The sequence below is a fragment of the Panthera leo genome, chromosome D2 (assembly GCF_018350215.1).
Source record: "Panthera leo isolate Ple1 chromosome D2, P.leo_Ple1_pat1.1, whole genome shotgun sequence".
Lineage (NCBI taxonomy): Eukaryota > Metazoa > Chordata > Mammalia > Carnivora > Felidae > Panthera > Panthera leo.
Genome location: NC_056689.1, coordinates 85,323,402 through 85,350,915, shown reverse-complemented (window position 1 = coordinate 85,350,915; position 27,514 = coordinate 85,323,402). Strand labels below are relative to the sequence as shown.

The 27,514-nt window shown below is 55.3% G+C and overlaps 1 protein-coding gene across 6 annotated transcripts in view; it reads left to right on the top strand.

Annotated features, from left to right (window-relative positions):
• The window catches only part of TCERG1L (transcription elongation regulator 1 like), a 68,906-nt gene that overhangs the window by 9,980 nt on the left and 31,412 nt on the right, over positions 1–27,514 (top strand). For all 6 annotated transcript variants that reach the window (XR_006194363.1, XR_006194362.1, XM_042907881.1 and 3 more), the window contains exons 3-4: positions 6,589–6,743; positions 17,756–17,825. Coding sequence is in view for 4 of the 6 variants with exons in the window: in XM_042907881.1 (XP_042763815.1) it covers positions 6,589–6,743; positions 17,756–17,825 (225 nt within the window). In the remaining 2 variants the exon portion in view is untranslated. The remainder of the gene's footprint in view (positions 1–6,588; positions 6,744–17,755; positions 17,826–27,514) is intronic.

The window sequence follows — 27,514 nt, the reverse complement described above, 5'->3', positions numbered from 1 at the left end:
AAACATTTTACTTTCTGGATTATTGGTTTATTACAAAAGGATACAACTTGGGAGCAGCCAGGTGGAAGAAATGCAGGGGCGAGGTGTGGGGAGAGGGTGAGGAGCGTCCGTGCCCTTTCCCGGGGGCCACTCTCCCCCAGGCTCCACGTGTTCACCAGTATCTGGAAGATCTCCGACCCTCCCCCTTTTGGGTTTTTATGGAGGCTTCGTCATGTAGGCACGGTTGACTGAATCATCGGCCATTGGTGATGGATTCAACCCCCAGCCCCTCTCCACTCCCTCGAGGAGGGGGTGGGCGGGGTTGAAAGTTCCAACCCTCTGGTCACGTGGGTGGTTCCCTGGCCACCTGCCCCCATCCTTGAGGGCTGCCCCAAAGTCACCTCATTAGCACAAAGGGCTTGTGATTCAAGTAGCAAGAAGGCCATCTCGCCTTTTGTCTCTGCTCTCACCTCGTAGGAAACGCCTAGGGTTTCAGGAACCCTGTGCCAGAAACAAGACCGAATGTGCATGTCTTGGTCCACATCACACTATCACAAGAGGGAAGGTTTTACTCCTCCCTGAACCTGTCACCCCATCCAAGCCGCCTGTGCGCCAGCCAGAGGGCCCTTCCTGGACGTGATGCGGGCGGTGAGGACAGAGAGGGAAGAGTGAAGGGCACCCACACCCTGCCTTTCAGTCCAGAGCCCTCGGCCCTGGGGGTGAGGTGCAAGGGACATCAGGCTCTGTCCCCTCAGGACAGTCCTCCTGGGACAGGCAGGGACCCGAAGCGAGTCTTTGCCTGGATGTGGGGAGGAGGGCGGGCATGCTTGGAGAGAGAAGCAGAAACACCCCTCACCCCTGGAGCTTGCAGCCCTGGGGGTTCGCCGTCCAAAAGGCGACCGTGGGAACCCTTCAGCGCACCACAGCTGCAAGCCCAGATTCCACTCGACGGGATCCGGATCTTCGTCTGTTAGGGCTGCTAAGTGTGGATGTTCTGTACCAGACTTAAATAGCTGTGGTGTGCCAATTACATCCTCTGGGATACTGGGACAGTTAAGGAGAAGAGGGACTATGGCAGCTATCCAAAAATTATGCAGCATGATTAAAGAAGGCGAACGTATACATATTACTTAAAATGTGCATGAAATGGTACATAAAATTAATTTTCCATGTTACAGCTGGCTCTAGTTGAAACCAGCCGTGACAAGTGGATGGGCAGATTTCTCTTGGGGATTCAGGTTTATTTACCCTGCCACCAGCTCTTTGGTTCCATTCCACACGTGTCCCTACTGCACAGGAACTGGGTTCTTTGCAGCCTGGATGGGAAGTGGGTCCCATGTTCATTGTTGTCCCTCGGCTCTCTTCCTGGTAATAATCTCCTAGTAAGGGTCTCATTAGCCGCTGTCTTTCCCTGTGCTGGACGCTCGGTGATGGAAGTCAGGGGGCAGTGACTGCTTCTACACTTTGGGGCAGTCAGGGTGCTGGCCCTTCCCGGGATTCGGATGCCAGCCGGGTGTCTCTGGACCCGGCACCGGGAGCTTACGGAGTCAGCGTGTCCCCGGAACGGGACTGACCCAGGAGCTGGGGAGGATGGTACCAATTAAGTCCCCGGGTGTGAAGTCTCTTCCTGGCGGTAACAGCGGTGCCTGGAGCCTGGTTGCAAGCCCCTCGGGACAAAACGAGCCGCGTCCACCTGACGGAGAACATCGGGGGTCCTGCCATCGTGCGGCTCTTTGGAGCACATGTTTTCTAGCGTCTCTGTACATGGGCTTCACCGGGGAAAGGAGAGGCAGCAGAGGGAGGACCCCGGACGTCAGACTGTCAGCCCTCAGCAGCGGATCTCGAGAGAACCAGATTTCCCGGCTTGCCCTGATCCCTGCTGGAGTGTTATTTGGTTTTCTTTGGAAACCGAGACACTGGGAGGAATTCGGGGCAGGGTCCCACAGGCTCTGCTGGAGGTCAGTCCAACCCGGGCAGCTCCCACCTTGCTGTCTACACTAGAGCAGGTTGGGTACCCAGGGGTCCCTCTGACGCCATTTAGCCTATCTGGGGTAGGCTTCAGCGGAGTCCCTAATTCTCTGAACACAGCTGCCCAGAGCCCCCTGCTGGCCCAGGCCTCCTGTCCAGACCCCTCCGTGGACCCAGCCGCCCAGGCCTCCTGTCCAGACTCATGCGCCCAAGCCCGTCTGCCTAGACCCACCTGACCATAAGCCACCTGTCTGAACCTACTGTCCAAACTCACCTGCTAGACACACCTGCTCGGACCCCTGCCTGGACCCCTGCCTGGACCCACGGGCCTCCCTTCAGTCTAATGTCAGGACAACATGATATGGGCAAGTGGCAGCCTAGGGCCCAGAGTTGAAACCCCATCTCTCTTAAACCCCATGGCACCGCATGACAGCTGTGGGCTTGCCCAAGCCAGGAGTGGTGGGTATCTTCCCTCATCTGTCTTCAGCTTCTTGTTCTCAAGTCTCCTCCCTGCTGTTGACCAGAACATTCTTAGGACCCAGCACGCTGCCCGGGCCTTTGGGAAACCAGTGACTTACAGTCAACAACCTAGGAGGCCATCCGCTCCGTGAGTGGGACAGCCTCCCAGAGCCAGGTGAGAGAGCCTGGGGGTGATCTGAGGTTGGTCCCCGTGATGGACCTTGGGGGGCTGGCCTGGAGCCAATGCCGCCCCCTCTCTGCTCCAAGCCACTGGGCACCTGCCTTTCCGAGGCTGCCTGCTCCTCAGTAGTTCTCATGTGAAATGGCCCAGCTACTTGTGGGACAAACTGATGTGCCCCAGGACCGTGTCACATCCACAGGCCCTAGTTAACCATTTCTCCATGAACATCTCACGCCTGAGTCCTTGAGCCACCGTAACGATGACAGTGCTGTGTTTGGTGGGATCAGGTCTTCGTTCTGAAAACCCAAAGTGCAGGTTTTCTAGGGCAGAGGGGGGCAACCGTGTCCCCGGCACAGGCACCACCTGCTGTTTCACCTGTTGGGACATCTCCTGGAACACAGTCCTTCCTCCCCTTTGGGCTTTGTCCGGATCAGATGTCCCAGAAGGAGCGGCAGGCAGGGATCTGGATGTCTGTGTTGCCAAGGAGTGATTTCCAGGCAGAGGGGAGAGGGAAAGGGTCAGGGCAGCTGAGGCCGAGCCTGGGGGCCCTGGACCACGGACCGCACCCGCCCCTTGACCCTAGCTGAAGTGGGGGGCTGCAGACTGCCCCGGGTGAGGTTGCGACTGGCTGAGCAGAGCTACCTCGGACGTGCGGCCGTGACCCAAGGCTGCCGGGCTCAGGGAGCCAGGCGTGGGCGCACCTGCCCGGAACGTCGGTCTGAGGGGAGGGACACCAGCTTGACCGTGACTGGGGTCCTGACACCAACCTGGAAAATTGCGAGAGAAGTCTAGAAACTGGAATCGAAGCCTGGAGGGACTTACACGACCGTCTGGGACTAGATCCCAGTCCGCCAACCTTCTTTCAAAAATGAGGACGCTGAGGCATGAAGCCACAGGCTCGGGTGGTACAGACGCAGAGGCACAGCCGCCCCGGAGGGCAGGTCTCCAGGCCCCTGGACTCCCAGCTGAGTGCCGTCTCCCTCCATGGCTCTAGGGGAGGGAACAGGTCAGTCAGCGTGGGGGCGGGGTCCCCGGGGCTGGTGGGGGCGGTGGGGACGGGACGCCCGGCTGCCGGGCGCCGAGGGACCCGTTAGGTGTGTCAGCCACAGCCAAGCTGACAGAGGTTATTCTCTGTCAGGTGAGGTCAGGGCTCGGGGAGACGCTGTGGGTCCATGTGGCCCCTCTTTTATGTCAAGTGAGCAGACGAATGCAGGGGCCAGGGATGCTTTAGAACATTCCACTCAGGCCCCGTGCTGTCGAACAGCATGCACGACGCTGCGGCCTGCAGCTCCCTTTCCAGCCACAGCCCAGCCCGAGGAGGCTCCCGAACCACGTGTGGGTCCGTGTGCGCCCCGAGCCCGAAGGCACACAGGGCAGCGCACAGGAAGAGGCCGGGGGTCCGCCGTCGCCTTCCGCAAGGAGCTGGCCTCCGACGTGGCTTGACCCACAGCCTTTTTCCAGGTGAAGCTGCTGTGACGACAGGAAAACCAGCCCCCTCCAGTCCCCGGAGGTCACAGGCCCAGGGCGTGGGGGTGCCCAGACCAGGGCTGCGTGTGGTGAGGAGCGAGGCCCCCTGACGGGCGGGGAGCCTTCTGTCCCCGGAGCTGCATCCGAGGGGGAAGGAGGCTCACGGCCCTGACAGGGTTTATGGTCCCTGCTGGCCCAGAAGCCCGTCTGGGGAGCTCACGCGGTGGCTGAACTGTGCATCACTTATGGCCAGCGTGATTACCTTCGGCTTCACGCTCCATAAAAGCTCTATGCCTCGAGTTGCGTGCTATAAAGCCATGCGCCCCCCTCCCGGCCTGCAGGGGTTAGGCAAGGCCCGCCCAGGCTGCCTGGGACGGGGGAGGGATGGGAACACTGTGTTCCTGGTTGCCAGCCCTCCCCCTGGACCTCCAGCTCCAGCGCGGGCAGCACCCCTGTGGGCCCGGGAGCCCTCCCGCCTCTAACAAAGGCAGGGACCCCGACGTCTTACTTTCACGTCCCCGTAGCGGGGGGGTGTTGGAATCATGCAGACTTCCTTTCCAACCCCCTCCTACACGGATGATGGAACAGAGGCCGGCAGGGTGAGGGAAGCTCTCAAGGTCACCTGAAGGTTAAGGACAGGTCTCGAGCTGAAGATGTCAGCCAGAGGGTAGGCTGCTGTCTTCTTCCTCCTGGGATGCCTGGGCCAGTGGTGGCCAGTGCCTGTGGGCCCGGTGCCTGGGGCCTGGGTCACTGCTGGCTGGAGGCGGGTCCCGATGCTGGTGCCCAGGACGGAGAGGGGCCACAGGCGAGCCGCTGAGCGGTCTCCCACAAACCCAGGTGCTTCAACTCCACAAATGTATCACCTCACCATTCTGGAGGTCAGAAGTCCCACCCTGGTGTCACGGGACTGAGTGCAGATGTGGGTGGGGCCACATTCCTTCTGGAGGCTCCAGGGGGCAGTCTGTTCCTTGCCTTTTCCAGCTTCTGGAGCGTCTTGCCTTCCGGAGCCCCTTCCTCCGCCTGAGAGCCGCAGGAGGTCTTTGTGTCTCTCGGGTTCCCGCGGCTGACCTCTGGTTCCATGACGTCTCCCCCTCTGATTCGGACCCTCCTGCCTCGCTCTTCTACCGGACAATCCAGGATCCTCCCTCATCCGAAGATATTAACTGAATCATATCTGCAAAGCCCCCCTTGCTATGTTAGGTCACCCGCTGGCAGGCTTGAAGGATTAAGATGTGGACGTTTTAGGAGCCATCATTCTGCCTACCATACCCTTGAACCTGGCCTGGCTGGGGTAGTAAATCCGACAGACCATCTCAGCATCACCTTCGGGAAGGAGACTGATTTGTTCCGAGTTCCCAGAACATGGGTTCAGCGCCCGAGCCCTCTGTGCGGCCCGTGGGAAACGTCTTCCTGGGTGAGCTGGGCTGTACATTCAGGGCCGGAGGGGTTTCCTCTGTGCAGAGCGGAGCGGCTGGCGACGGCTGGCTCTATCCTGATGGCAGACGGCTCCGTGCCGCTGGCTGGGCAGGGGAGGAGCTGGTTATCGGAGACGAAGGCCGTGCCTGGCAGGCGGGTTCCCGTTGGGCAGAGGCCCCCACCTCAGGGGACAATCAATAGCCAGAGGGTTTCAGCTCACGTGGGCTCTCCCGCTCAGCCCCCAGCACCGGGAGTCCGAGATGCCTGGGGCTGCAGGGCGCTGAGAGACCACTGTGGGCAACTGAGGCCCAGGGAGGGGAGAGGCCTTGTCCGAGAGGAAGCTTCTGGGAGCCCAAGCTAGCACACCGCTGCTTCCCTGCCCCGTCCCGGGACGAGTCTCGGGACAGAGCTGGAAGCTGGGCTGGTGGCCTTGAGCGGCTGCGTTCTTTGGGACCCCAGATCCAAGTCCTTACGGACCCACGCACGCTCCTTCGGAACAGGTGAAATAAATTCTTTTGTTTTCTTCCCTTCTTTTTCTTTTTAATCTTTTCTCCTGCCTGATAACCTTCCCCAGATACGGGGTCCTAAAATTGCATATTATTCCTTCTGGAGGTTTTAGATTCCTGCATATGAAAACACAAAGCTTCACCCTTTGATCTTTTAGAAACAAGCCAGGAAACGAGGGCCAAAGTTGCTAATCAAAGCAGCCCTTTTAATGTCTCTGATGCGGACTCCCTTGGGCCACGACGGCCCATGAATCTGCCCACGTGTACGGTACCTAAGAATGTTTACCAGGAAGCCCCCTGCAAAGGATGCAGTCCTTGGGGCAGAGCGCAGGGTCCGAGCTATGTCAAAGCCGAGACTGTTGGCCAGGAGGAGCCTGGACCTTGTCAGGCTGCTTGCTTTGCTCCACTTCGGTGTCCGTCAAAGGATGGTTAGGATAGTATCGACCTGTGAATCAAATGGGGAAGTACGAGAATCTCTGTGAAGGACCCCTAAAAAGCCAGACGCGGTCATCATTATTTGTACAGGGTTTATTATTGGGTGAGGGTGCAGGCCAATGATTTCTTAACTAAATGTCTCCGAGGGTAACTGAGGTGAGTTTTGCATTCAAACAGGTGTGTGGTGTGGACGGGAGATGACCGGGTTTTCTTCTTCAACCCGACGATGCAGCTGTCCGTGTGGGAGAAGCCCATGGACCTGAAGAACCGTGGGGACCTCAACAGGATCATCGAGGACCCGCCCCACAAGCGCAAGCTGGAGGCCCCGACAGGTGACTAACAGCGGGGCCGTTTGCGTCCTCTTTCCTAGTGTTTGAACTGCGTGTTCCTGATGGTCGTGATGGGAAGTGGGGTTTTCCCGGTTATGCAGGAAATTTATCTTTAAAGAATTGTTTTGGCTACTCTAGAATTTAGGAATTAAATTTTTATGGCACTTTCTGCTGAGGGCACGTCCTTCCCGGGGGCTGGCTGGGGCTTCCTTGCCGCATTATGGAAAGTTGTGAACTCAGAGAGGCCTTCTGTCCGCCTCTGGAAGCTTCTGGCATCGTTGTCAGCCAACATTGAATTTTTATTCCAACTGTTTCGTGAGCCCCACTTGAGAGACCAGATGCTCACAAACCAGAGCAAACTTCCTTCTACCTTCGTTTTAGAGCCTTGAACAAAATCTATCCATCGTTTGTTTCAGGGGTGCTTGAATTCCAGGGAGAGGTGGGCATGTGGGGGATGTTCCTGCGTTCCTGCTGTAGGGGACGGGGTACTTGGCAGGGAGGTGACGGTGTCTGAAGAAACCCATGTAAATCTCATTTCCCCAGAGTCTGAGAAGAACGTTCAGCATTTTCAGCAAGGATACTTTCTGATTAGATGCCATATATTTTTTTTATTAGCTGCGGTGTTGGGAAAGCCCCATTCCCTGAGCATGTGGGTTAAAATAGCATTGGCTACGCTGGAGAACCTTGAAATCAGCAGCACTGTCCCGACCTGAGATGCACGCGCTTGGCCGAGAGGCCAGGAAACTGGATCTTGACCCCTGGAAAAGGGGTCTTTATTTTTATGGGGTGCTTTATTGAGCTTATCGATGGTTTTCATTCCATCACATGGGGCCAACACAAGCCAGCACCTGCCCACAGTTCTTAGTCAAAGGTAGAGGCAGAGGCGTTAAGTACAACTTTAGAAAGCGGTATTATAAAAGCTTTCTTAGCATTTTTAACAGCGCTGAGAGCCTGGAAAGTATTGCCCTTCAGGAGCTGGTGGTGGTCCTCAGGATTGAGAGGTGACGGTGTGACATGCCTGTTTCACATAAGACAGCCCTCCCTTCTCCAGAGAGCCTGGGGCAGCCCACATTGGGAAAAGACAAGTGCTTTAGGTGCATCGTGAACTGAATCTGTAAAAACTTAGCTGCATTCAGGGACACTACGAATTGGGTTTGTGATTTTGTTTCCTCCTTTGACTGAGTGGTGTCCATTTTTACAGGGAATATTTTCTTGACAGAAGGTCTGAAAACAAATCCTCATAGAAAACCATCCCCTGACTCACAGACCGCAAAACACTGCATACCTTGGGGCCTCACAGGACTCCCCAGTCCCATTAGAAACACGGGGTGCAGTTGTAGTAGCTGTGATTTTATTTGATTGGTAAAAGATGGATAATGCAGGCAGTGTCCTTAGCTTACGTACTTCTAGGTAATTGGGTGCTATTTCTCCTTTCCTCCCTTCCTCCCTCCCTCCCTCCTTCCCTCCCTTCCTTCCTTCCTTCCTTCCTTCCTTCCCTCCCTCCCTCCCTCCTTTTTTCCCTCCCTCCCTCCCTTCCTTCCCTCCTCCCCTTCCTTCCTTCCTCCCTCTCTCCCTCTCTCCCTCCCTCTCTCCCTCCCTCCCTCCCTCTCTCCCTTTCTCCCTCCCTCCCTCCCTCCCTCCCTTCCTTCTTCCTTTCTTCCCTCCCTGTCTCCCTCCCTTCCCTCCCTTTTCTCTTCCCCCCCCCCCCCCCCCGAAGTATTGGTAGGCATGAGGAAGGAGCTCATTAACAGTCAACGCATGGTTGCCCTGTGGCTTCTGTCCTTTGGGTCGAATGAAGCCAGGTCTAGGAGAAACAGAGGCATGCACAGAGCTCCCCGCTGAGTCACCTGCCATTTCAAGGCTTGTGGGGATTGTAGGTGGAGGACAGGGTTAAGGATTAGCTGAGGGATATTAAACATTTGAAGAATTTGTTTGAGCAGAAGCCGGTTCCAGTTGGGGAGTACCAAAGCAGAAGCAGTTCAGGGCAGCTGATGGTTGCCGGCGGGGGCGGGGCGGCAAGGGGGGACAGACAAGGTGGGGAAGCGAAGAAGGGAAACCGTTTGATTGGTGGCAGCTTCAGACACAGGTGCCTATTTGTGATTGGTCATCCTTAGCACTTTTTTTCACTGTTTATTTATTTTTGACAGAGAGAGTATGAGCAGAGGAGGAGTAGAGAGAGGGAGACACAGAGTCCGAAGCAGGCTCCGGGCTCTGAGCTGTCAGCACAGAGCCCGACTCAGGGCTCGAACCCACAAACTGCGAGATCATGATCTGAGCCAAAGTGGGGCACTTCGCAGGCTGAGCCACCCAGGCGCCCCGGTCATCCTTAGTGTTTTGATTGGTGTTGCAACCTGAGATATTTACTGGCTTAGATTTCGGTTTGCTTAAGTAGACCTCCAAGGAATCAGAGCCACGTCAGCCTGGTGGCCTCCTTGTTTAATTAATTTAACGGCAGGGATCTGAGTTACGTGGGTCATAGATCAGTGCTCCACTTGAGTCTCCTAACAAGAATCTCATTTTAGACTTAAAAAAGGTAGAGAATTGAGTCTTAAGTCTGACAAACACAAGCAGAAATATCTGATGAATTTAGATTTATTATATCAGGATATTTTGTCATCCATTAACCTGCTACCATGACCCAAACTACTCTACCTAGATAGATATGTGATTACTAAGATTATGTGTAGTTACAAAACAAGTTTTCACCTTGCTTCCTCTTGTAAAGAGAGGAAGAGATTTTCTTAAACCAGTATTTTTTTAACCTGAATCTTCAAGATACGCAAATGACCTCAATGCAACTTCCTGTCGCAGGGTAGGATTGACATTTACGTGCATAATTTCTAATTTCCTAAGACCCACCCGCCCAAATTGTTGTGTTTGCGGCAAAACAATTAGGACAGAGGGTGTTTCTGGAGGATTAATTAGCGATTAGTGGGCAGAGTTGATGACCTCCAGCCTTCAGCAAGTGACATTTTTCCCTGGCTGTTCATCCATCATGACTCATCAGTGATCTGACCCTAATTATTATAAGAATCGGCTCCAGGGGAGATTGTTCTTGGTGGAGGATTTTGTTTTTCACATTTTGTTCGACTGTGAGTCATTATGGATTTGAATATATGAATACCTGTTTCTGGTCTGGAATGGAACAATTAAGCCTTCCAGCGGATACCAATTATCTTTCAAGAGGCAAATGAAATACACGAGTTTTATGAAAGAGCTGCCACATCTAGCTGCGATGGTTCTAGAAGCGTGTGTGCCTGCCGCGGACGTGAGGCAAACAAGCAGGGACTGATGGTGCCAGACGGCTTCGGAGTCCAGGACACAGCACTGCCGAAAGTGCTGAGCCGCTCGTCAGTCAGCAGACGAGCAGCAGAGCCCCCTTCATTCTGGTAGCGTCGCTCAGAGAGTCAGACAGAGCCCGGGACCGTCTCCTGACCGTCTGGCAGCGTGTCCTGATTGGGTTTGGCTCTCGAAGTCCACGGCTCGTTGAGAGTAGACACCTGCGGAACCGGAGTGAACGGAGAGGCGCCAGCCTCAGCCCGCACCTGCGACCCCGCCGGCCGCGCGGGGGCCTTGGCCGGGGCCTCGGTTCAGAGGACGCTCGCGCTCGTCCACGGGCTTCGGTGTCCACGGCCCCATCAGACGCTCGGCTCTTGGGCCGCATTCACCTGCGGCACCAGAGCCCCCCTTTCTCGTGCCGGGTGGAGGGCTCCCGGCCGTCCGGGCCTCGCACCTGGGCTGCGGGTGGCACGGGTGGGGAGGGCAGGGATGCGCGCACGGAAACCAGGGGTGCGTCGCCCGGTGGCCCCAGCCCACCCCAGCCTCACCGGGCGGGCGCCGTCTGTGTGAACTACCCGTCGCTGCTGGGACACGCCATCACACGCTTAGCAGCTTGCCACAACGCCAGTTTGTCACGGTACTTAAGTCCCAGGGTGTCGGCAGACGTGTTTCTGGCCGCCTGGTTTCCGGGGCTCCGGGCCCCTTGCTCTACCAGAGGCAGCAGCACAGCGCCTCAGATCCTTCTGGACACTCTTCTGCCTTCCTCCTCCGCTCGGCAGGGTCCTTCTGGTGAGACTGGACTCACCTGGACGACCCGGGATGCTCTCCCATCTCAAGGAAGGATGCTTTGCAAATCTCCCTTTGCAGCCTAACCTGATACAGTCACAGGCTCCAGGGACCGGGCACGGCCATCTTTGGGGTCATCATTCTGCAACCCACTGGCTTTATACCCATTTGACAGAAGAGGGGATAAAAAAGAGATGGCCCAAGGTCACGCTTCTGTCGGGTGGGGGGCCCGGATTTGCACCGTGGTGGGTCCGACTCCACCAGGCTTCTCGTGAGCTGCGAGCCTGTGAGGGGAACGCACCGCCCCCTGTGCCCGACACACCCACAGTCAGGTGCAGGCGGCTTTGTCCTCTAATGCCGCTTTGTCCCCAACCTGCAGCAGAGGGGGCACGGACGTCACTTGGCTTCAATTACTTTGTAAACATTTTAGTCATTTATATTCAAGACAGATGTACAATGCTAATGACGTTCATTTCGCCAAGTAGGACGTGGAACCATCCCCGTGAGTCAACACAGCTGTGACTTCCCCGGCTTTGTTTGCCCAGGGACAGCACGAGGATCTCTGAGCCACAGGGGGACCGGGTGGCCGGGCTCAGCGACTCGTCCTCCACACTCCAGTGTGGGCATCACCTGTCCCCGGGGATCAGGTTGCAGAGCCCCCGCCCCAAGCAGAGTTCAGCCTTCCCGGCTATTTGGGAGGGACGCTGCCCTTCACATGTGACGTGTGTCCCACACCTGACAACACGTGGGGGCCCCTCCCGTGGCTCCTCTTTGCGGGATGAATGACCCAGACCCTAGATGGGGCAGATGAGTGGGGACAGGTCATGCCTCCAGAAAGCAGGGTCAGGGGGCCTGAACTCCTAGTAGAATGTGCCAGGCGGCTGGGACAGGCATCACAGCAGGGGTCTTCCTGAGGCTCCGTCACAGTCACCTCCCTGTTTCCTGCAGCTGGGTGGCCAGGACGGCCGGGCAGAGGCTCAACCGGGGTCAGCAACACTGCTGAGTTAGCGCTGATGCAGGGGCTGGGTCCCGTCTGTGCAGCTGTTAACCCCGAGACGCGGGAAGAGCATTTTTCAAAGTGGTTTTCCCCAGAACCTAATGCTTCAAGCTGTCACCCCCTGACTGCGGACCCAGGAACGAAGGAGGAAGGGAAGGAAGGGGAAGGAGGAGGACATTAGTTCCTTTCCAGACCAGTCATTTGTGTACTTGGGGACGGGGCTGACACCCGGCCCCGGCAGCGAGCAGGGGGCCCAGGGGCAGTGGGGGAGGAGCAAAGTGAGTCCCAGACCAGCGGCCAGGCCGTAAACCGAACACCACCTGCAGACAAACAAGAAACGCAGAGACAGTTTCGGTGTCAGGAGCCCCCCGGCTGGTGGAGGTGATGGAGGCACGGTGCAGGGCCCTGGATCTGCCCCGGGATTCCCTCGTGTCCCCCGGCGCTGACACCCCCACCCACCTCCGCCAGCTGCCCTGACCCAGCCTGGGGGACAGCTTTCGGGGCTCGCGGCCAAGCAGGAAAGTGCACCCGCCTTGCCCCTCCGTTCGCCCCGGGCAGCCACGGTCTTGGGGGCTGCTTCTCCTCTGTGTCTCGGAGGGAACGGGGGTGCCCGTTCTTCCCGTTGGCTCACAAACAGCAGTCCTGAAGAGCACAGGGCAGCAGCTTTTATGTGTTTTTTATTATTATTATTTTTAATGTTTTATTTATTTTTGAGAGAGAGAGAGAGAGACAGAGTACGAGCGAGGAAGGGGCAGAGAGAAGGAGACACAGAATCGGAAGCACTGAGCTGTCAGCGCAGAGCCCGACGCAGGGCTCGAACTCAGAAACCACGTGATCATGACCTGAGCTGAAGTCGGATGCTTAACCGACTGAGCCACCCAGGCGCCCCTGGGACAACGATTTTAAGTGAATGACTCATCCGTTGCAAATTTCATGGATTTTAGGAAATGCAGACAGAGCTGTCCCAGGGCGATTGGCAGAGAACTCAGGTCAGGGGTGCAGCTGTCCCGTCAAAGCTTGGCCCCCATCGAGCGGAAGGACAGGCCTGCTGAGCCTTGTGTTCTGGGCGTGCCCGTGGGGCAGTCCCGTAGGCGGGACTCGGACATCTGGCCAGCCCTGACCCTGGCTCCCGGGGCCCAGGCTTCTCCCGCAGAGTGCTCAGGTCCTCTGTGCAAGGTTCCCTCCTCTCTCCCGCTCCCCCTCCCTCAGCTGGACGTGCTGATAAGAATGTCTTTGTGCACATGTATTTATCTTAGGAGCATCTTTACAAGCATTTGTATTGTACAGATTCATATTATTCGAACTGCCGGGTCAAAAGGTACATGCCTTTTAAATTTTCCTCCACAATAGCCCAGCTCCCAGACCCACTAATAGATTCTGCACACTTCTGCAAACACCAGAGATCATCCACATTTGAATTTTAAAACCATTCTTTGTTTCGACTGGCGTTTTTTAAGTTTTGAGTGAAATTGAACCTTTTCACAGGTTTATTGGCCATTTGTTTTGTTTTGTATTCCGTGACATGCTTAAGTCTTTGTCTCTTTTATTGAAATATATGGAGTGTTGTAGATATCAGCATTTGGGCTACAGCACGATTACAGTATTTTTTTTTCCTCATCTTTTGATTTTTTTTCCATAAAAAATCGGTCCCGAATTTCTTCTGATTGTACTAAAATATACGTAACTTGGCGTCTGTCTTTGTAACCATTTTTAAGTGTACGATCTGGTGGCATTAACTTCCTTAATATTGTCGTACAACCATCACTACATCCTCCAAAGCTCTGTCTTCACCCCAGACAGAAACTCCGTAACCATTATCAGCAAGTCCCCGTGACTTTCTTCCCGCAGCCCCGGGAGCCTCCCTTCCCCGCCCCCCACGGCTATGGACTCGCCGGCTCATAGGCCTCGTGCGAGTGGCACCAGGCGGTCCCGCCCCCTTAGTTCTGACTGGCTTCACCGAGCTTAGTGTCTTCTCGGCTTATCCACATAGGCTGTAGCCTCTGTCGGACGTTCATTCCTGTTTCCAGCCGGCTAATATTCCATCGTGTGGATGGACCCATTTCCTGTCCATCCGTCGGTTGATGGGCACTTGGCTGTTGCCGTTTGGCTACCATGAATTGTGTTAGTATACACATCGGCACACAGATATCTGTTTGAGTCCCTGTTTTCAGTTCTTCTGTGTCTATACCGAGGAGTTGAATTTCTGGCTCAAGGGGCAGTGCTACATTTGGCCTCTTGAGGAGCGGCCAAGACTTCTCCTGTCACAGCAGTGACGCTGTTTTGCGTTCCCAACACGGGGGTCTTCCCATCCTTCTCTATCCCTGTCAGAACCCGCTGATCTCGTTTTTATCGTTAGTATTATTGTCACTGCTATTGTGATCACCACCCTAGTGCATGTAAAGTGGCGCATCATTCTGGTTTGGCCTGGCGTTTCCCTGATGGTTAAGAGTGTGTAGCATCTTGTCACGTGCTTCTTGGCCACGTGTATGGTTTCTTTAGAGAAGCGTGCCTTCATGTCATTTGTCCTTTTTATAATTGGGTTGTTTTTGTCTTAGTTTGTGGTGTTGTTGTGGAGCGGGAGGAGTTTACCCATGGTCCGGGTGCTAATCCCTTGGCAGATATGTGATTTGCAAACATTTGCTCCCATTGTGTGGTCACAGTGTCCTTTGATGTACAAAAGTTTTTAATTTTATGAAGTCCCATTTCTCGGGTTTTCTTCCTTTCATCGCCTGTGGTTTGGTGTCATGGGTAAGAAACCATTACCAAATCTGCTGTCAGGATGTCTCCCTGTGTTTTCCCCTAAGAGTTTTATGGTTTTAGCTCCCACATTTATCTCTCTCATCCGTCCGGAGGTGATTTTCCTCGGGAATGATTTCTGTCCAATTCTTGTTTCTCGTGAATGGGCCACGCTTTCCTGTTTCTTTGTATGGGTTGTAATTTTTTGTTGAGAACTGGACTTTCTGGGTTTATTACCCGGAAATCCTGGGAAACGGATTCTCCTATCCTCGGGTTTCTGGTTCCTGCTTGTGGAGAACTGGAGGCATCCGTTTGTGAGTTTTCCAAACAATTTTCTTAAACGTGTGGTCCTTGCGTGTGGCCTCTGGAGTCTCTGCTCCGTTATTATCTCTGTGGTTGTTGAAGGCTGGCGGCTCATCCGGGCGGCTCCGCGGTCTCGTCCGAATCCAGAGCTCAGTGGGCATCCGGAGGAGCTGCCGACCCCAGCGCCCCCCGCTCTGCCGAATGCGTGATCTTCCTTCTGGTCGTGTACCGTTAAAGGCAGTCGCAGTTACGAATATTTTCCTTTACGGCTTCTGGATTCTGTGTCTTGATTACTTTCCTCACGACGAGACTATCCGCAACAAACCAACAAAAGATCTTTCAAAAATAATCAATAGCTTTATAACTGTATGACCTCATTCTTCCTGAAAAAACTTCTGATTTTTCACGTCTACCCTTTGCCCTCCCTCAGGTATGTACTGGAGTGGAGCAAGGGGCGTGGTCTGCCTCTGCTCCCCTTGGTTTCTTATTCTGGCCACACCTTGCCTGCTCCCCGTCACCCCCGTCCTCTCTGCCTAAAAGGCCAGCAGATGGCAAAACACGGTCCCTCTCTTTCTGCGAAACCTGGCTGCAGCGTCCCCTCCCCGCAGGCGCTCTGGGAAGGAGGTGCACCTTCAGACACCCTGAGATGCAGCCGGGCAGGCTCGCGGCCGCTCTGGGGTCACTGAGGCGGAGCCCCTGGGGGACCCCTGTCCCCCCGGGGCAGAGGGGCCGGGATCCAGTCCTGGCATCTCAGGTGCAGGGGTCTGGCAGGCATGGAGGCAGGGACAGGGGAGAGTGGGTACAGAGGTGGACAGGTTGAGTGTGCAGGGCTGGGGTGCCCGTGGGCCACTGAAGCAGAGAGGCCGGGTGGGGAGGACAGGGTAGGGGCAGGGAGGTGCGTGTGCCTGTTGGAGCAGCGGCCTAGAAGGGCTGACTGTTGGCGCCCTGGACGGGCCATGTGGGAAGAGAGTGTGGAGCGTGAAGACGGTGAGTCCTCCCCATATCAGCTGGTGTCACAAATGCTCTCGTCTCTAGACCTGGTTCTCAACCAGGAGGGGGCTTCTGTTCCCTAGGGGGTGTTCGGCAGTTTCTAGAGACATTTCTGGCTGTCGCACCTGGGACCCGTCCCCCCTGCTAAGCAACCTGCAGCACGTCCAGCCCCAAGCGTCACCAGCGCAGGAGGCTCCCTGCGCGAGGGCTCCCGAGGTGCCGCTGAGGCTGCCGGGGCTGAGGTCCCGGAACACCCCTCCCCACTGTCCCACAAGGAGCCCCGCTCCCCATCTTCATTTGGACAATGTCCGTGTCTGTAACGTCTCCTTCCTGGGCGAGCCTCTTCCAGAAGGTGCTTCCAGAAGGTTCTTGGCAAGCGCCCACTGGTCCCGTGATGGCGTAGTGTAGTGCACGCAGCTTGGCGTGGGTGGCTGTGCGTGGGAGGAACCCCAACCAGGACGAGGGCTGGGCTGGGGCAGCCGGGAGCTTCCAGAACCTGACTCTCTCCTCCTGTAGGCAGCCCCACACTGAACATAAAAAGAAGCCTATGAAAAGGTGGGGGGCGGAGGCTTCGCTGGGATTCCAAACAGCACATCGTTCGTGGCCCCGTTCTCATGGCAGAGCCTCCCCAGGAAGGGCGGAGTTCAGGCAGCCAGGTGGGCTGGGGGACGCGGAGACCCGGGATGCTCCACGGAGCCCAGCCCCCTGCACCTCTGCCCACACGGGACACGGGCACAAGAAAGTGGTCTCCTGTGCACGATGGACACAGAATGAGAAGCAGGGCAGAAATCAGTTGTGAAGCCAGGGAGCGTTTGGAAATCATTCATCTGTCAGGACTGAAATAATAATGCTCTGGAAGCATCCTGATACTCATTTTTCCTCTTTCCCTTTTGGAGACAAATAGGAAATGCTGAAGCACCTTTTTACTTTTTCATTCCAAAAGCTCATCAAATATTTACAAGGCCAGCCTCCTCAGGATGGAAATAGGGGGTCTGTCTTCAAAATCAATTTGGGTTTTTGAAGAAGCTGCATGGCCAGTAGTGAAGTACATGCCGTGTGCAGAAGTGGGGTGATTCACGGAGCGCCTGGGTGGCTCAGTCGGTTAAGCGTCTGACTTCGGCTCAGGTCACGATCTCGCAGTTTGTGAGTTCGTGCCCCGTGTCGGGCTCTGGGCTGACAGCTCGGAGCCTGGAGCCTGCTTCGGATTCTGTGTCTCCTCCTCTCTCTGCCCCTCCCCTGCTCACGCTCTGTCTCTCTCTCTCTATCTCAAAAATGAAGAGGGGCACCTGGCTGGCTCAGTCGGTTAAGCTTCTGACTTCGGCTCAGGTCACGATCTCGCAGTTTGTGAGTTCGAGCCCCACGTCGAGCTCTGTGCTGACAGCTCGGAGCCTGGAGCCTGCTTCAGATTCTGTGTCTCCTTCTCTCTCTGCCCCTCCCCCACTTGTGCTCTGTCTCTCTCTATCAAAAATAAATAAAATATTAAAAAAGAAAGTGGGGTGATTCACTGCAGTGGACAGAGGGGGGACCAGGTCTCTCGGGTCACTTGTGAGAACCTGCAGGGGCACGTGACACAGAAGGGCTTATCCAGGGCCTGAGTCCCAAGGTGCCGGGGCTGGGGGGGTGGGGGTGGGGTGATGCCCGCTTCCCAGTCCCCAGCCTCTGGCTTCTCTGGACGATCTAGCAGCCTCTGCACACGGGCGGTGGCTAGAGATGCCTTCTCCGCACGAAAGAGAATCAGATCTCTCTTCTGCTGGAACATGGAGCGAGTACCAAGGGAAGGTTGGTTCCAGGATTTGATATCAGTCTTTGTGGGAAATACGTTTCCTGACCCTCCAGCTGACTCCGCTTGGAAGTGGGGGCTGCCTGGGCTTTGCCAGGGTGATGGGCGCTGACCGGCAATCTTGTTAACTTGGTTTTCTTCCAGCCGACCGCAGCGATGGGTCGAGGTCTGAGGATGGCAGGGAAGACCGAAACATGAGAACCAAGAGGAACCGGTAGGTGACGATGCCTTTTGCTCCTGCGTCTCTCCTCAGTGGGTAATCGGGGGGCGTAGAAAGAAAAGGGATCATTCTGGCCCTGCCGAGTGAGCAATGAAGAGGTGTAACCAGTAGACAGACAACAGGAGGTCCCAGGTTCCTCCTCAGTGGCTGCTCCGGGTGCCCTGTGCCTCGGCAGGCAGGTGCCCGGGAGGGCTCCAGGCACCTCGGGCAATGGCCAGCGTCGGGCCCGCACTGGCCCTCCCTGGTGCCCACATGCTCAGCCCTGGCCTGGCACCCGGAGCCCTGAAGGCGTGGATGGAAGGTGCCAGGTGTGGGGGGAGGAGAGGACACCGTTTTGTGGGTCAGGCAGGTCTGGGGCTGGAGTTGGGTGCCTCTTGCTTTGTGACTTGGGCAAAGTAATTCCACCCTGACCTCAGATTTCCCACCTGCGCGAGATTGCGGAAGCTCCCGATGACAGCGTAAGGTGACAGAGGATTGGGGAGGGGGGGCTTGTGACTGTGGTCACGCTAGCGAATACACAGCTCTCTGTGCTTGTCACCCTGTGGCTGTGGTGCGGGCAGCACACGCAGGTGCGGGACCCTCCTCTGACTGCTACCCCTGCAGCCCCTCCTGCTGGGCCGGTTCCGTGGCTCCTTCCCTTCTGACCCGCACGTCAGGGGTGAAGCCCGGGTCCGTGTGTCTAAGCCCCTAGGAAGCAGGCAGAAGGCGTGGCCGTGTTATCCGGCACCCGCCTCTGGCAGAGAAGGAGGAGGATATAAAAGGCCACCCGTGAAGAGTGAGTCACGGGCCGCTTCCTGAGCTCAGGGGGTGCCCGTGTCCTGCCAGAGCCCGGCCCTCATCGTGGCCCGGTGGGTGCTCCCAGCCACGCACCAGCCGCCCCCTTGTCCCGCCTCACACGGGATGGCCTCGGCCGGGGGCAGGGATCAGCGTGCCCCCGGAGGGTGAGCACCGTGGGTACGTTCTCCTTACACAATGTGCCTTAGAACCCGAGCACGGAGGAGGCAGGTGCTGCAGACAGAGCCCAGCCCCCACCCTGCTCACGCAGAAAAGAGCCTCACGTTTGAAGTCATTTTGAAAGGAAAGCGTTTCAGACGAGTCTCTGGACACAGAAACAGTGCAAAGAAGAGCTTCGTTGTGTGGACAAGGGAGGCAGATGGCCGGGTGGGCGGGCTCCAGCCTGCCATCGGGGCTGTGAGGGCGAGGGAGACAAGGGGAAGGTGCTGGCTAAGACTCCAAAGCCAACTTGTGAAAATTGGTGGTTTTTTAATAGCATCACAACGGAAAGTGTGATCACTATAGTGGCAAAGAAAAATCATCGTCTATATATCTGAGGAAAACAGACTCCACATCACTGATCTATGTGTTTTGGTGAAAACCATTATCTGTCACCATTTTCATGCCACCCAATTATTCTTTTTTTTTTTTTTTTAACATTTTAAAGATTTTCTTTTATAAGTGATCTCTGCACCTAACATGGGGCCTGAGATCAAGTCACATGTTCCACCGAGAGAGTCAGCCAGGCGCCCTTCTTTCACCTGATTCTTCTTTAGCCTTATGTTGTACAGTCTTAAAAATACACTCTCAATATTATTTCTACCAAAAAAAAAAAAAAAGTGCCTTAGAAGTAAGACTCCTGCAGTGACACCTGTTTACAGTGATGAAGGAAAATGCCATCTTGTCTCAGCCTGTGCCCATCCCAGCCTCTTCAGCCCTTAGGGGTGGCTCCCTGGCAAAAGAAGGTGGGAGAGGGGGAGGGAAGGAGGGGGAGGGAGGGAGGGAGAGCGAGCGCTGGGCACCGGGCGCCTGACACCTGACCTCCAGTCGGGATGGGACTCTTCTCTGGGACTGAGGACGGACCAGTGAGGTTGGAGACCCAGACCTGCAGAGTTAGCCCTGTGTGGTCCCCATTCCTTTCATGTCGATGCCTTTGGGTCTCTCCCTATTATGCGCCCCTTAAAAAATCATTTTGCTGACCAGGGCCCAGGTAGGTTGTAATTTCAACTGATCACAAGCAGACAGCACAGAACTTTCTAGAAACACTGCAGGGGATGGTGAGCACTGTCCTCCCCAAGACAGGGGGCTGTCTGGGTTCAGGGATGGCTCCTCCCTGGGACGAAGGGGACCAGGGCTGCCGGTCCGCACAGCCAGAGGCTCCCTGTGGCCATGTGCCTTTCATGGGGCCAACGGCTCCAGGAAAGGGAGTAGAGTGTCATGTCTTTGTTTTTATGTTTAGACCATGGGGATCAGCCAAGCCGGTCTCTGTTGGTCTTTGCATCCATGTATCCACGATCTGAAAAACAAAACGAGCTTCCCGAGGCACCAGAAATATGCACATGGAGCCCCCATTTGATGATGTTGGAGTTGGGTTGGAGGAGACGCTGGATGGGGTCCAGAGTAGCTGGGACATCTGCCTACACGTGGCCCCATTTCACTCATGTTCCCATGGGACTGGCCTTGAATGCTGATCAGCTGGCATTCAAGCAACGCCAGAACATTAATTTTGGTCTTACTCGTCTGAATGATTTCCGCAAATGAGCACCAGCTTTGGAACAGACCCAGAAGCTGTGGGCATTGCTGCCCCGGTTTCCTCCTGCAGACTCCTTCCCCGGCTGGGGGTCCCTGTCCTGGCCACGCTTTTCTCCCGCTGAGCTCTAGCAGGAAGTGCTTCCTCTGTAGTGAATGCATCTGGACTGGGCTTCTAGAATATTTCACTTGTCCTGGTCATTCATCTCTGAGCCATTTACACAAACCACATGTTCTGTTTGGAAGGCTCACTCCTGTGCGGTTTTTCCAAACTCCCCCCACAGCCTGATCCGCGTGTCATTTGCTCAGAGCTAATCGCCCTGGGCTGCCAGACCACCGGCATCTCCGTGCACCGTGTCTGTCTTTGGGAAGGTTATTGTCAGTGAGTGCGGGCTTTTCTCGAGCTCCTGACTGCGTTTGTGTATTTTTAATTGGCGGATTCTGGCATAGGTATTAAGAGAACAAGCCTTCAGAGGACCTGCTGAAATCAGTCCCTTCTGACCTACCTTTATTGTATAACTAATGAAATTTTTCGTCATCAAGAAGCGTGTCAAATCCTCCCACGGCATGTGACTCAGCAGCCGCCATGTTCAGGAAACATTGGGCGTTGCTTTCTGCTCCTGCGTTTCTTCCAAACCCCGACACGACTCGTATACATCTTGCACACTCTTCCACAGGTGGAATTAGCTCCATTGTTCCAATAATTCGGGTCTAGATCATACTTTTCCCAAAACTCCCTGGGAAGAGAAATACGTCCCAGTGACAAGCTTTCAAATTACTAAAATATTTTACATGACCTGGTGAGCAGTTTCAAGTGTCTTGTTATTTACTACTTAATGGGATGCGCCCGTGACATGTGACCCTGCATCTTCCCCGGGACTGGGAAGTGGGAAAGTGATCGTGTCTCCCCGTTTTGCCGTTTTGTGCAGTGTCTACGGGTTTTGCCGGTTTCTGGTTGTGTGGTCTTCTCTAAGTTCAGACATGCTTTTCACATGTGCGGTCTATTTTAAGAACTTAGGGTTTATGTCAGGTGATTGAACGGTACGATCTCAAGGATCCAGCGACTGCGTCATGTAGTTTAAACATCAGAATGAAATTATCCGCAAGATGCATTAGAGAGGAAATTGTCAACGATATGTGTGGCTTTTAGCTCTTTCACAAGGTGCCTGATTTTACCAGTTGACGGGCTGCGGGTTCCTCCTCACTAACGGCTTCCTGGAGCACGAAAGGGTGGCCTTGCTCCTTCAGTTACCACTGGCCCCACAGCTGTGGCGCAGATTTTTTATCCTGTGGGTGACCAAAAGAAATCTCTTGGCTTGGAGTATTGCTTATTTCTAAGTTTGTAAATTTTGTAGTTTGTAAGTTTGGGGATGCCCAGTTGATGGCTTTGGGTAGAAGGGGTAAAGTTGGCCTCATACCATAAAAAAGTCGTATCAATAGGGCGCTTTCTTGGGGTCGTGAGCAGCGTGGGCTGGAGACCTAAGAGAACATTGAATCGGCAGGAAGTGCCCGGTCCTTTTTCTGTTTGCCCCAAGTACGTCCCGCATATTTTCTCTTGGCAAACCAGCGTGGCCAAGGCACGCCCCAAGCAGGGCCTCTGGACAAGGCTGGGTCTTGAAGGATCTTTGGGGTCACCTGAGGAGGTACCCCCATCCTCCGTGTCCACACGTGATCCCGAGGTGCCCCGCCCAGAGCCGCGAGGTTATGATCCGTCTTCCTGGAGTTCTACACCCCACCTGGGGGCAATCTAGGGCTGGGACAATCCATCTAGTACGAAAAAAACATTACCATCCAAAAGACAAGCCTAATATAAAGTGTGGAGGTGTTGCAGACACTGCCCCTGACACTGTTCCCCAGTCAAGCCCGTATCCAGACAGAGCCAACTGTGGCAGGTGGAAGGAAACCCTCCTACCGCAGTCAGAAAGCCGCTGGTCTCCGGCGCACAGGCAAACGATTATCAGTAAGTGTGGGCAGCGGCGGGGGCATCACGCCACAGAGACAACCAGGAGCCAAGCTCTTTCCTTTCTACGTACCGGGTTTCTCGAATCCCACGGAGGTTAGCTGTTGAGAAAGTGAGAGCATCGCCTCTTTGAAATGCCATCAGATAATGCTAGAAAATAGGTGGGCTTAAAAATAAACTTGCTATAAAACTGTATCTTTAATTGGCCCTGATAGAACGAGAATGATCCGCATTCCAGGGTCAGGGTGGGAGTCTGGCGTTCTTCTCCAGGCGACTCCGTAAGATAGGACAGTGCGTCGTCTTTCTGTGGTCTTTGACGAGCATGGAAAACAAACGATTAACGCCCACTGCCCTTCTGCTACTCTTCGTACATAATTCATGATTTCAGCTGACCAGTGGGGTCTGTATAGAAACCTGTGCCACAGGTCACTAGAGCGTCCCACACAGGTTACCTTGTGACAGCTGCCTTTGGGATGGAGTGATCAGTTGTGCTGGGATTTCACTGTCTTTTTGAACTGGAACACACATATTCCTGCCATTTATTTTCTCTTCAAAAAGAATTATAAACCTCTGTGTTTTTGAAGGGGTGACCAGATACCAGCATCGGTAAGGAGACCCGTGTTGCACGCCAGCTGCACGCAGACGCGGTGGGCGCTGCCCCTTGCCTTGGGGTGAACAGGCAGACTTCTGCTGTCACCCGTCACGCAAGGGTCTCCCATGGAGAGATCTGAAATCCGGCCTGCAGGAGGCCAGGCCGAGTTGACCAGAGCCCTCAACCCCCCCCCCCCCCCCCCCCCCCCAGAGTTCCCTCGCTGGCTCTTCGTCAGAACTCTCAGCCTACCTTTCCTTCCTGGGACTCTGGTTTGCCATCACTTAACCTTTGCGCGGGAGGGCTGGCAGGGGGTCTCCGGGGACCTCTAGTGCTGCAGCAGGTGCCTGAACTCTGAGATAAAACTGATGTCTGTGATCAGTCTGTCTTCCCTCACATGGGGGAGGGACTGCTGGAGAATTTTCTTCCACGCGGGGTCCATTCATGCCGTCGAGAGCACACCCACATGCAGGGTGCACAGGAGACCCTGGGGACCTTCCCGGCCTGCCGTGACCTCCTAAGTCCAACGTGGCACCCGCCCACAGGCGGGCCAGCAGAGAGAAGCTAGGTTCTGGCCCATGCATCCGTCAAATGCTAAGCACCTGCTGTATGTGCTGCACTGTGTGCCCGGGCCCCCGGTGTCCCGTCTGGGAGCTTCCCATGGCCCCCATCTCTGTGGTGGGATGGACACTTCAGGGACAGGATGAGGCCCACGTCTGTCAAATGGTCATGCATAGGAGGCCTGGGACCTCCCACGGAAGGCCATGGCTCCTGGAGAGACAGACAGAGCGGATGGACGGACAAACAGGTGGCCGCGTTCCCAGATTATAACCAATCCTTGGCTCTCCCCCTTGTCTTTCGGGCGTGCGCCGAGCAGATGCCCCCTGCACCTGCTGTGTGGGGCCCAGGGACACACAAACACTTGGGTGTCATTTTCCGTCTCCGGCAGCTCTAGCCCAGGAAGACAGGAGTGTTAAGGCCACGCCAGACGGACCCAGCATCCCAGACGCTGCAGCGCGGCACCGCTGGACCAACCGTATTTCCTCCTTGGCTTGGGGCACCCCGGGGCCAGTTGGTTGCAGCAGAAATGTCTCTGTCCCTGGTGCCACCATGTCGGCACTCCCCGCTCTAGCCCTTGATCCCGGAACTTGCCATCCTGTGTCTCTGTGCTGAAGCTGCCGGGTGTACGATAACCACAGCTGAGCTGCAGCCCCCTCCCCTCGGCACGGGGACCGCCTGCCGCCCCTGCACCGGGGCCGGGCACAGTCACCGATTCCGGTCTGTCCCTCCGTGGGCATCTGGCTTCTCCTCGGGCCTCTGCGTGACAGAACCACAGCTGTTGTTTGATCTGAGTCCCTGCTCAGGAAGGGAGGGCCCAGCGCGGGCGTGACACGGGCCATCGACACCGGAGCTGTGCCCGTCTGCATTGCCTTCCCTGAGAAAGCATTCAGGGGGTCCCTGCAAGGCCACGCGGACATCGGGTGGTCAGGGAGGCAAGGCGTCAGCAGAGTCTCAAACAATCAGGACTTTGACAGGCTTACCCAGGACGGAGGAGCCCGAGGAGACGTGTGGGGTCTGGGTTCACGCTGGCCCTTCTCTCCTTCCGCCACGATGAGCCCCGGGGGCCTCCCCGGGACCCCTGCGTGGTGCCCTCTGCCGCCCGCTCCCAAGGGAGCCTAGGACGGGATCGCTCCTGGAGACGGTCTTTGATTTGAGAAGACAGTTTCAATTTCCACCTCTTCCTCAAAATTCCCACTCTCAAACTCTCCGTCTTAAACGGAATCCAGGGAGTTTCCTATCCCCAGACTCCTCTCCATCCCGCTGACCGTGGCGCACCCAGGGTGGCTGTCCCTACCGAGAGGTCATCGCGGCTACAGCTGCTCCCCAGAAGCCGCTGGAACGAGCGACCAAGCATCAGCAACCTGCATGCGTTGCCTCGATTGCAGTTAGGATGTCCGAAGTCACTGCAGCCCTTCGAAGGGGAAATGGGAAATGCGTTTTCTGCCTCAGCAGACGTTGTTGTGCGGGCGCGCCCGACGGCCAGTGAGGGGAAGGGGGTGCGGCCTGGAGCCGGGCGCCTGCTGTGACAGTGAGCCTGTCTCCTGCAGCCCTTCCGTCCAGTAGACTTGACCCTTGCGGCGGCGTGATGGCGGTGTCACGGAGGGGACACAGAGAGATGTCGCCACGTGCTGGCCCACGTCTCACCTCCCTCTTCTCCAGACTGGCTATCAAGAATTTGGGCTCCCTCCCTAACCCCAGGAGGTGTACACGTGTGACAGCCCGAGGCAGCTTTTTCTCTTGTGTCCCATGAGCAAGAATGTACGTGCTGCAGACCTGGGAAAAGTAATGGGTCAGCTCCGCGCCCTCTGACGATCGCATCTGCCGCGAAGATCGCTCAGCTGGCGGGAGGCAGGGGGAGGTGGCTGGAGCGGCGGCAGGGCGGCGTTTGCCTCTATGGTGACAGACACAGAGCAGGTGCGGCCTCAAGAGGATGGTCCGGGATGAGAGCAGGATTGTGTGCGGGGAAAACGCGGGTGAGGTCAACTCAGCGGACCCAGCCCTGAGTTCATCCTTGAACTTTTCAACGGGGCAAAGTTCAGTATAGAAAGCAGAGCAGGACATCCGCCCTCCGGGGCCACGTTCCCGGCCTCAGTAACGTCACGGCCAGTGCAGCTCATGTCTGGTCTGAGCCCCCCACTCAGACTATTTGGGAACAAACCCAGGTCTCATATAAATTCCGTTTGGACGTATTTCAGGGCGCAGGACTAACATACCAGATTTTTAGAAGTTATCCGTAGTCACGCCTGAAAACAAGCAGCAAACAATAATTCCTTAATGTGATCAAATCAACGCCCGGACATTGTTCAAATTCCCTTGATGGTTTTCTTTTCTCTTAACTCTTTTCGTTTTCACACCAGCGTCCGAGTCAGGTTTGCTTTCCACACCCTGCTGATCACCTTCCTGAGTCTGTTTTAATCTGTGGTTTTCTCCTCTCCTGCCCCAGTTTGGTTTTCTTCATTTGCTTTGAAAGAAATCAGCATTTCCCCCGACCCAAGTCCCGCATCCGTGACCTCACGTCCATGGGCTCCACCGCCCCTGAGCTTCTGTGCGTGCAGCCACACGTACAGGCCGTCCCAGCTCCGGTCTGGTCCAGGTTTGGTAAGAAAACCTTACGGCAGCACTGAGCTCCCTCCGCCAGGAGCCTCAGCATCTCTGGTCACCTGTCTTTTCGTGACGTGAGCGGGTGATTTGTGTAGGACTGTCATTTCCGTAAGGGTTGTTAAACACCAGTGTGTGAGTCGTCCCAGTTTATTTGCACCTGCTGGATTGAACACTTTACAAAGAGCAATGGCCTCATAAACTTTTTGGTTCCCTTAAGTTATAACCCAGATAGAAAACAGGATAAAAGCTGGATTCTTCCCCTTCCAAGCTCATTGTCAAAGCCTTGTGCTGACTTGGTAGTGTCCTGCAAAGGTGATGAACTCACGATGAGTTCCCAGAGTTAAACAGTTGGTGTGTTTCCACCTGTTACGGGTCCTGTCCTTTAAAAAACAAGGAGCTTGTTGGGGCGCCTGGGTGGCTCAGTCAGTTAAGCGTCTGACTTCGGCTCAGGTCATGATCTCATGGTTCGTAAGTTCGAGCCTCATGTCGGGCTTTGTGCTGACAGCTCAGAGCCCGGAGCCTGCTTCGGATTCTGTGCCTCCTCCTCTCTCTGCCCCTCCCCTGCTCACGGTCTGTCTCTCTCTCTGTCTCAAAAATAAATAAAGAGGGGCATCTGGCTGGCTCAGTCCGTTAAGCATCCGACTTCCGCTTAGGTCCTGATCTCGCGGTCTGTGAGTTTGAGCCCTGCGTGGGGCTCTGTGCTGACAGCTCAGAACCCGGAGCCTGCTTCGGGTTCTGTGTTTCCCTCTCTCTCTGCCCCTCCCCTGCTCACGCTCTGTCTCTCTCTCTCTGTCTCAAAAATAAATAAAAATTAACAACAACAACAACAACAACGAAGCGCTTGTCCCTGTCTTGGTGATTGTTGCTTGACTGCCCCGGGCATGAGATGTACCTTTTCAAAATGTAGGTGAACGTCTTTTTAATACGAGGAGATTTTTCTTGAGTTTGTTTTTTTTTTTTAGAATTTGTTCCATTTTATGCTTTGAGCCTCCTTACTGGCCACTCCAAGTACACAAGTAGCTCTTTGCCTTTCTATGTCACTTTCTTGCACATCCTCTTTGTACCTTTCCTGGTTTCTTTAGGTTTTTCCCTCTCGTTCTTATCTGTTAATCTTAAGGCGTGTTTGTGCGCCTTCTGGTTTATGCTTCATTTCTAGTTTGTTTCCCTTTAATTTGTAATTTCCCGCATCATCCAGCTCTCTTTTCAGATCTTTATTTGGTGCAACAACATGCCCTTTTCCCCCTGAATTATCTACTCTGATATATGCTATGATTTTATAACCTCCACCATAGCCTTTGAAAAGTGAGCTCATTTTCAGGGCACCTGGGTGGCTCGGTTGGTCGAACATCCGACTCTTGGTTTCGGCTCAGGTCACAATCTCACGGTTCGTGGTTCGAGCCCCTCGTGGGACTCTGCGCTGGCAGTTTGGGAGCTGGTTGGGATTCTCTG